The sequence below is a fragment of the Piliocolobus tephrosceles genome, chromosome 21, assembly GCF_002776525.5.
Source record: "Piliocolobus tephrosceles isolate RC106 chromosome 21, ASM277652v3, whole genome shotgun sequence".
Classification (NCBI taxonomy): Eukaryota; Metazoa; Chordata; class Mammalia; order Primates; family Cercopithecidae; genus Piliocolobus; species Piliocolobus tephrosceles.
The window spans coordinates 34,828,001-34,837,340 of NC_045454.1; the positions used below are offsets into that span (position 1 = coordinate 34,828,001).

The window sequence follows — 9,340 nt, forward strand, 5'->3', positions numbered from 1 at the left end:
AAAATTAGCTGGGTTTGGTTGTGCTACCTGGGAGGCTGAGGTGGGAGGATCACCTAAGCCCAAAAAGTCAAGGCTGCAGTGAGCTGTGATTTTGCCACTGCACTCTAGCCTGGGCTACAGAACGAGATCCTGTCAAAACAAACAAACAATTTAACAATTAGTTTTCAATTTAAAAAGAGAAAAAAACGTTAGCTTTAAAAAGAACTCAGTGGTGTGCGGTGGCTTTTGCCTATAATCCCAGCACTTTGGGAGGCTGAGGCAGGAGGATCACTTTGAGCCCCAGTTATTCAAGAGCTGTCTGGGCAATGTAACAAGATTCTGTCTCTACAAAAAATACAAAAATTAGCTGGATGTGGTGGTGTGCATTTGTAGTCCCCACTACTCAGGAGGCTGAGGCAGGGGGGATCACTTAATCTCAGGAGGTCAAGGCTGCAGTGAGCCCCGATTATACCACTGGACTCCAGCCTAGGCAACAGAGTGAGACCCTGTCTCCAAAAACAAAAATCCTGACGGTAAATCCAGGCACTCCTTCCTTCAGCCAATCAACTGCACTGACCAACAGCCGCCTTTGAGTTGGACAAGCACAGAGATTAGGGAGAAGTGAGGAAGCCAGTGCTGGGAGGGTATAACTTGGTCTGCGGAGTTGGACAGGCCTACAAATCACAAGGAGGTGACTCGTGTTGGAGTTAAGACTGGGAAGAGGGCCAGGCGCGGTGGCTCAGGCCTGTAATCCCAGCACTTTGGGAGGCTGAGGCAGGTGGATCACTTGAGGTTGGGAGTTCAAGACCACCCTAGTGTGGCCAAAATGGCGAAACCCCGCCTCTACCAAAAATACAAAAGTTAGCCCGATATGATGGCGCATGCCTGTAATCCCAGCTACTTGGGAGGCTGGGGCAGGAGAATTACTTGAACATCAGAGGCGGAGGTTGCAGTGAGCCAAGATCGCGCCACTGCACTCCAGCCTGTGCAACAGAGTGAGACTCCATCTCAAAAAACAAAAACAAAAAAAAAAAGACTGGAAAGAGGAGTTCCCAGAGGAAGGTGTTTTGGGCAGAGGCCATAGGGCATGCAAAGGCCCTGAGGCTGGAGTGAGCTTGGTGTGTTTGAGGAGCAGGAGGAAGCCGGTTTATGTGTCTGGAGTACAATGGACATGGGGTGATTAGAGGCAGAGCAGGGTGGAGAGGCGGGCCAAGCACCAGGGTTGGGATTTTATTCTACGTGCAATGGGAGCCATAGGGAAGGTCTAGGAAAGGGACACATGCATTTATTTATTTATTTAGAGTCAACAGTGTCTTGTTCTGTCACCCAGGCTGGAGTGCAGTGGCGCTATCACAGCTCACTGCAGCCTCAAACTCCAGGCTCAAGCAATCCTCCTGCCTCAGTCTGCCATTTTTTTATTTGTTAAGATGGGGTCTCCTTATGTTGCCCAGTTTGGTCTCGAACTCCTGGGCTCAAGTGATCCTCCTGCCTTGACCTCCCAAAGTGCTAGGATTATAGGTGTGAACCACTGCACCTGGCCCTGATTTAAATTTATAAAAGAACTTTTGCAATAGGTTGGATCATCTCCTCAACATTCATATTCACCTGGGACCTCAGAATGTGACCTTATTTGGGCCAGGTTTGGTGGCTCATGCCTGTAATCCCAGCACTTTAGGAGGCTGAGGAGGGTGGATCACCTGAAGTCGGGAGCTCAAGACCAGCCTGACCAACATGGTGAAACCGCATCTCTACTAAAAATACAAAAAATTAGCTGGGCGTGATGACGCATGCCTGTAATCCCGGCTACTTGGTAGCCTGGAGCAGGAGAGTTGTTTGAACCTGGAAGGTGGAGGTTGCAGTGAGCTGAGATTGCATCATTGCACTCCAGCCTGGACAACAAGAGTAAAACTCTGTCTCAAAAAAAATAAGAATGTCATCTTATTTGGAAAGAGGATCTCTGCAGATGTAATTAGTTACATTAAGATGAAGTCAGCTGGGCACAGTGGCTCACACCTGTAATCCCAACACTTTGGGAGGCGGAGGTGGGCGGATCACCGGAGGTCGGGAGTTCGAGACTAGCCTGACCAACATGGAGAAACTCTGTCCCTAATAAAAATACAAAATTAGTCATGCATAGTGGTGCATGCCTATAATTCCAGCTACTTGGGAGGCTGGGGCAGGAGAACCGCTTGAACCCAAGAGGTGGAGGTTGCAGTGAGCTGAGATCATGCCATTGCACTCCAGCCTGGGCAACAAGAGCAAAACTCCGTCTCAAAAAAATTAAAAAAAAAAAAAAAAAAAAAAAAGATGAGGTTATACTGGATTAGGATAAGTCCTAAATATGACTGGTGTCCTAATAAGAAGACCATATGGCCACACACAAAGGGAAGAAGGTGATGTGAGGATGGGGGTGGGGACTGGAGTGATGTGTCTACAATCCAAGGATGGTTGGCAGCCACCAGCTGCAGGAGAGATGCCCGGGACAGATTCACCCTCAGCACCTCCAGAAGGAACCAGTCCTGCTACCACTTTGACCTTGGACTTCTGACTTCCAAGGCTGTTACACAATACGCTTCTGCTATGTGAAACCACCCGGTTTGTGGGTATTTGTTACAGCAGCTCCAGGAAATTAACACAGAAACTGCCTGATTGGGTTGCGGTGGAGGCAGCAGGGAGGAAGACTGAGGTGGAGCCTGGGGCACTGTCCAGGTGGGAGATGCTGGGGGCCGCGGTGGGGACCGTGATGGTGGGGAGAAGTGGGCAGATCCATGAGTCCCAGGAGCAGAATCGACAGCACCTGCTACATACAAATACTTGGCTGTGTGCCTCGTATACACTGAGTGCTTGGTCCAAAGAGGCCAAGGTCAACACGCTTGACTTGTTCCACACCAGACTCAGTGAGTGGAGAAGGGAAATCCTCACTCACCCCCACCCCACAGGGCCCTACCTGCCAGCATCCTGCGAGATGGTCACCGATACATCCAGGCCCAACGTGGTGACTCGCTTGCACACAGCGTCCATGTCGATGATGGAGTCAATGCTTTCAGGCCCGTCCTCCACGCAGCACTGGGAGCCGGGGCAGAAGCGGCAGTTGTCCAGCCCCTTGTAGCCCTTGTTGTGTCCACATTTCTCCAGTGTGACTGTGGTCGCCATGCCTGACACCCCCACATGCACCACCAGCTGCACACAGACAGGGGCAGGACTTAACATGGCCTGCCCATGGGACTCGGAGGGGGTCCCCCTGAGGCCAAGGAAAAGGCAGCATCCTTACTGGGCTCTGCCTGGGGTTGTGTTGTTTCTGACCTCCTGCTGCTGGAATAGACCCTGCAGTCACTCTTGCAAAAAGGTATGCCATGTAAGACAGGCAAGAATTTGAAACATGCAAGGCTGTTCATTGCAGCTCTTCCTGTTATCGAAATCAAATACAGGAAACAAGCTAACTAGCCATCCACGGGAGTTAGTTCAATAAATAATGAGCTACTATGCAGCTGTTAAAATGCCAGCGCAGTGTTTTTGTTTGTTTCTTTGTTTGTTGAGATGGAGTCTTGCTCTGTCGCCCAGGCTGGAGTACAGTGGTGCGATCTTAGCTCACTGCAACCTCCCCCTCCTGGGTTCAAGTGATTCTCCGGTCTCAGCCTCCTGAGTAGCTGGGATTACAGATGTGTGCCACCACACCCGGCTAATTTTGTATTTTTAGTAGAGACAGGGTTTCGCCATGTTGGCCAGGCTGGTCTCGAACTCCTGACCTCTGGTGATCTGCCCGCCTTGGCATCCCAAAGTGCTGGGATTACAGGCGTGAGCCACTATGCCCAGTCTCGTTTGTTTTTGTAAGAGACGGGAGCTTGTTCTGCTGCTCAGGCAGGAGTGCAGTGGCACAAATATCTTGGCTCACTGTAGTCTTAAACGCCTGGGCTCAAGCAATCCTCCTGCCTCAGCCTTCTGAATAGCTGGAACTATAAGCGTGCACCATCATGCCTAATTTTTAAATTTTTTTGTAGAGATGGGGTCTCACTATGCTGCCCAGGCCGGTCTCAAACTTCTGGACTCAAGCAATCCTCCTGCCGCCGCAGTCTTCCAAAGTGCTGGGATTGCAGGCATGAGCCACTACCCTTGGCCTGGATAGCCCTTTGGGTTTTTTGAGACTAAGTCTCGCTCTGCTGCCCAGGCTGGAGTGCAATGGCACACTCTCGGCTCACTGCAACCTCCGCCTCCCGGTTTCAAGCGATTCTCCTGCCTCAGCCTCCCAAGTAGCTAGGACTACAAGCGCCCGCCACCATACCCGGCTAATTTTTTGTATTTTTAGTACAGACAGGGTTTTGCCATGTTGCCCAGGCTGGTCGCGAACTCCTGAGCTCAGGTGATCCATCTGCCTTGGCCTCCCAACGTGCTGGGATTCCAGGTGTGAGCCACCGTGCCCGGCCTGAAAAGCCCTTTTGAAGACAAGACCGTGTGGCATTGGTCACATGATCCGATCAGGAATAAAGCCACCTAAGTCCTCCACATGAAGGGTGCCAACCTGTAAGTCCTGATGAGGAAGCACCGCCCCTCGGCACCACTCACCTGTGGACTGTGCTTCTCCCACAGGGCAGGGATGAGTCTCTGGACTGTTTTGTACTCAACTGGAATCTCGTACACGTGCAGGTCCACACTGTCCCCAAGGCCTAGCTTTTCCAGCTCCTGGAAGAGAGGAGAGCGGGAGCCTCGTGGCCCCTGACGGCAGCTATGGGGATAATGCACTCCCTGGGGGTGAAACAAACAGGCCACTCTTCTGACTTATTCTGCAGGATGGGAAGTGGTGAGTGTTGATAGAGTTCAAAGCCTCTCATTTCCTTCCCCACCTACTTGCCTCGAAGTCTCTCTGCATCTCTAAGGTGACATGATTCTATGGCCCCTGGGGTTAAATCCCAGGTTCCTTGGACTCAATCCTGCCTGTGTGACCTTGGGCAATCCACTTAACCTCTCAGAGTCTCAGTTTCCTCATCTGTAAAATGGGAATAACAGAGTATCAGGCCGGGTGCGGTGGCTCAGGCCTGTGATCTCAGCACTTTGGGAGGCCAAGGTAGGCAGATCACCTGAGGTCAGGAGTTCGAGCCCAGTCTGGCCAACATGGTGTAATCCCATCTCTACTAAAAATACAAGAATTAGCCGGTGTGGTAGCATACGCCTGTAATCCCAGCTACTTGGGAGGCTGAGGCAGAACTGCTTGAACCTCGGAGGCAGAGATTGTAGTGAGCTGAGATCACATAACTGCACTCCAGCCTGGGCAACAAGAGCGAAACTCCATCTCACAAAAAAAAAAAAAAAAAAAAAGGCCAGGCATGGTGGCTCACGCCTTTAATCCCAGCACTTTGGGCGGATCACCTGAGGTTGGTAGTTTGCGTCAACCTGGCCAACATGGTGAAACCCCATCTGTACTAAAAAATACAAAAATTAGCCGGGCGTGGTGGCAGGTGCCTGTAATCCCAGCTACTCAGGAGGCTGAGGCAGGAGTATGGCTTTAACCCGGGAGGCAGAGATTGCAGTGAGCCAAGATTGTGCCACGGCACTCCAACCTGGGTAATAAGAGTAAAACTCTGTCTCAAGGGGAAGAAAAAAAAAATTCAACCTGTTCCCAAGTAACTCAGCAGTATCCCAGAAGAAAACTCAAGAACACTGAGAGGTGGCTGAGTACGGTGGCTCACGCCTGTAATCTCAGCACTTTGGGAGGCTGAGGCGGGTGGAACACCTGAGGTCAGGAGTTCAAGACCACCCTGGTCAACATGGAAAAACCCTGTCTTCACTAAAAATACAAAAAGTATCTGGGCATGATGGTGCGCGCCTGTACTCCCAGTTACTCGGGAGGCTGAGGCATGAGAATGGCTTGAATCTGGGAGGTGGAGGTTGCAGTGTGAGCCCAGATCATGCCACCGCACTCCAGCTTGGGCGACAGAGCAAGACTCTGTCTCAAAAAAAAAAAAACAATCAAAAAAACAAAAAAAGATAAATTATATTTTTCAAAGATCCCACTATCCATTCCCTTAACAAACCTGATTCCCATCTTCACACCACAGAGGTGACAGGGCACGGCACACATCATGCAGACCTGTTTCTTCCTCCCTTCTTTTTTTTTTTTTTTGAGACAGTCTTGCTGTTTCGCCCAGGCTGGACTGCAGTGGTGCTGTCTTGGCTCACTGCAAGCTCCGCCTCCCGGGTTCATGCCATTCTCCTGCCTCAGCCTCCCCAGTAGCTGGGACTACAGGTGCCTGCCACCATACCCAGCTAATTTTTTGTATTTTTAGTAGAGACGGGGTTTCACCGTGTTAGCCAGGATGGTCTCGATCTCCTGACCTCATGATCCGCCCACCTCGGCCTCCCAAAGTGCTGGGATTACAGGCGTGAGTCCCTCTCTTTCTTTCTTTTTGAGATGGATTATCAAAAGTCATTTAGTGGTACGATCTTGTCTTACTGCAACCTCTACTTCCCAGGCTCAAGAGATTCTTCCGCCTCAGCCTCTTGAGTACTGGGATTACAAGGTGCCCGCCACCACACCAACTAATTTTTGTATTTTTAGAAGAGATGGGGTTTCGTCATGTTGGCCAGGATGGTCTCCAATTCCTAAGATCAAGTGATCCGCCCCCCTTGGCCTCCCACAGTGCTGGGATTACAGGCAGGAGCCACTGCACTCAGCCCCATGGAGACCTGTTTCTAATTTAGAGATGGGGTCTTACTACATTGCCCAGGCTGGTCTTGAATTCCTAGATTCAGGTGATCCTCCCATCTTAGCCTTAGTAGAGACTACAGGCATGTACCACCACACCTGGCTTGTTTTTACATCAATTTTATCTTTTATTTTTGTTTTTTGAGACGGAGTTTCGCTCTTGTTGCCCAGGCTGGAGTGCAATGGCACGATCTCCGCTCACCGCAATCTCTACCTCCTGGGTTCAAGCGATTCTCCTGCCTCAGCCTCCCGAGTAGCTGGGATTACAGGCATGCGCCACCATGCCTGGCTAATTTTGTATTTTTAGTAGAGACAGGGTTTCTCCATGTTGGTCAGGCTGGTCTCGAACTTCTGACCTCAGGTGATCCGCCCACCTCTGCCTCCCAAAGCGCTGGGATTATAGGCGTGAGCCACTGTACCTGGCTCAATTTTATCCTTTTAAAAAAATTGTATTGAGATAAAGTCTAACAGCACTTAAAAGTTTTTTTTTATAGATGGAATCTCGTTCTGTCGCCCAGGCTGGAGTGCACTGGCGCGATCTGAGCTCACTGCAACCTCCGCCTCCTGGGTTCAAGCGATTCTCCTGCCCCAGCCTCCCCAGTAGCTGGGATTACAGGTACATACCACCATGCCCGGCTAATTTTTGTATTTTTAGTAGAGAGGAGTTTCACCACGTTGGCTAGGATGGTCTCCATCTCCAGACCTCATAATCCACCCGCCTTGGCCTCCCAAAGTGCTGGGATTACAGGCGTGAGCCACCATGCCCGGCCAAAAGTAAAGTTTTCAAAAAGATTTACTGCTGCTTTTCCATTCATAGTCAGTAAAAAAAAAAATTCTGAGACAGGGTCCAGCTCCAGTCACTGAGGCTGGAGTGCAGTGGCACCATCAGCGCTCACTGCAGCCTTGACCTCCAGGGTTCAAGTGATCTTCCTACCTCAGTCTCCCAAACTGCTGGAATGACAGGCATGAGCCACTGTGCCCAGCCATTGATTTTATCCTGCAACTATGTTTGCTCCACTCAGCAGTCTATCTGGGAGATCTATCTACATTACTATACGGAGATCTCAGCATACTCTTTTCTCTGCTGTGTAATACACCATCTCAGAAACTGGTCACCATGGATTTAAACATTCCCCTACACTGGAACATCTAAGTGGCTTCTGATTTTCCTTATTGTAAAGCCATGCTGCGGTGAACGTGCTCATGCAAACTTCTCATGCTGATGGGTGGGGAATAAATGCCAAACAGGGCATTGCTGCACTGCAGATGAGTCAATACATAATTGCTATTGAGAGAGATCATTACTCTGAAGCCTGGTTTTCCCACCTCATATTCAATACGTCCCAGAGGAGAAAACTTTACAGTTTGTAAATGCATCTTCCCCTAATCTCCAAGAGGAGACCCACAGAGCTCTTTTCTCTCTTAAAAACAAATCAGCAGGCCCGGTGCAGTGGCTCATGCCTGTAGTCCCAGCACTTTGGAATGTCGAGGCGGATAGATCATTTGAGGTCAGGAGTTTGAGACCAGCCTGGCCAACATGGTGAAACCCCATCTCTACTAAAAACACAAAAAAAATTAGCCAGGCGTGGTGATGCGTGCCTGTAGCCCCAGCTACTCAGGAGGCTGAGGCAGGAGAATTGCTTGAACTTGGGAGGTGGAGGTTGCAGTGAGCCAAGATCACACCACTGCACTCCAGCCAGAGTCTCGCTCTGTCTCAAAACAAACCAACAAACAAAACACAAATCAGCAGCCAGGCACAGTGGCTCATGCCTGTAATCCCAGCTACTGGGGCGGATCACTTGAGGCCAGGAGTTCAAGGTCAGCCTGGGCAACATTGTGAGACCCTATCTCAAAAAAAAAAAAAAACCAAAAAGCCCCCACACCCCAAATGACACAAAAAACACAGACAATAAAAGAAAAAAATCGATAAACTGGATTTCATCAAAATTAAAAACAAAATTAAAATATTTAAAAGACTGAGTAATCTCTGGACCAACCTGGAGGGATTTTCAGGCATGACCTATGGCGAGACTGCGCCACCTTCTGGACAAGGAAGGAATGGGGGGGGATGGGGACGGGAGGGAGACTTCTCTGCAAAAAACTCATCACATGTTTTTGACTTTTGAACCGTGTCAATGTTTTACAAAATCAAAAAATAAAATAAAACAACCCATAGTCCCATATCAATAGATCTGCCTCTTTTCTGTCTTTTCCCTAATGGGCACAAGGCGATGCCTTGAGTTTCATGGGATGTGTGACTTTAAAAGTCAATAGGGAAAGCTATATTCAGAAAAACAGGGTCAGGGGTGGGTGGCTCACACATGTAATCCCAGCGATTTGGGAGGCCAATGCAGGAGGATTGCTTGAGGCCAGGAGTTCAAGACCAGCCTGGCCAACATGGCGAAACCGTGTCTCTACTAAAAATACAAAAACTAGCCGAGTCCCAGCTACCCAGGAGGCTGAGGCATGACAACCACCTGAACCCGGGAGGCGGAGGTTGCAGTGAGCTGAGATTGCGCCACTGCACTCCAGCCTGGATGACAGAATGAGATTCTGAAGAAAGGAAAGGAAAGGAGGGGAAAGGGGAAAGGGTAAAGGAAAAAGGAAAGGAAAGGAAAAAGGAAAGGAAAGGAAAAAGGAAAGGAAAGGAAAGGAAAAAGGAAA

At 49.7% G+C, this 9,340-nt stretch overlaps 1 protein-coding gene across 6 annotated transcripts in view; it reads right to left on the reverse strand.

Moving 5' to 3' along the window:
- Positions 1-9,340, reverse strand: part of PGPEP1 (pyroglutamyl-peptidase I) — a 32,104-nt gene that overhangs the window by 10,117 nt on the left and 12,647 nt on the right. For 3 of the 6 annotated variants that reach the window (XM_026456899.1, XM_026456895.1, XM_026456900.1), the window contains exons 3-4: positions 4,540-4,656; positions 2,927-3,159 (exon numbers count right to left, since the gene is read on the reverse strand). In XM_026456899.1, coding sequence (XP_026312684.1) covers positions 2,927-3,159; positions 4,540-4,656 — 350 coding nt within the window. Of the gene's footprint in view, positions 1-2,926; positions 3,160-4,539; positions 4,720-9,340 lie in introns of all 6 variants that reach the window. The other 3 variants (XM_026456894.1, XM_026456897.1, XM_026456898.1) reach the window with 3 other exon arrangements.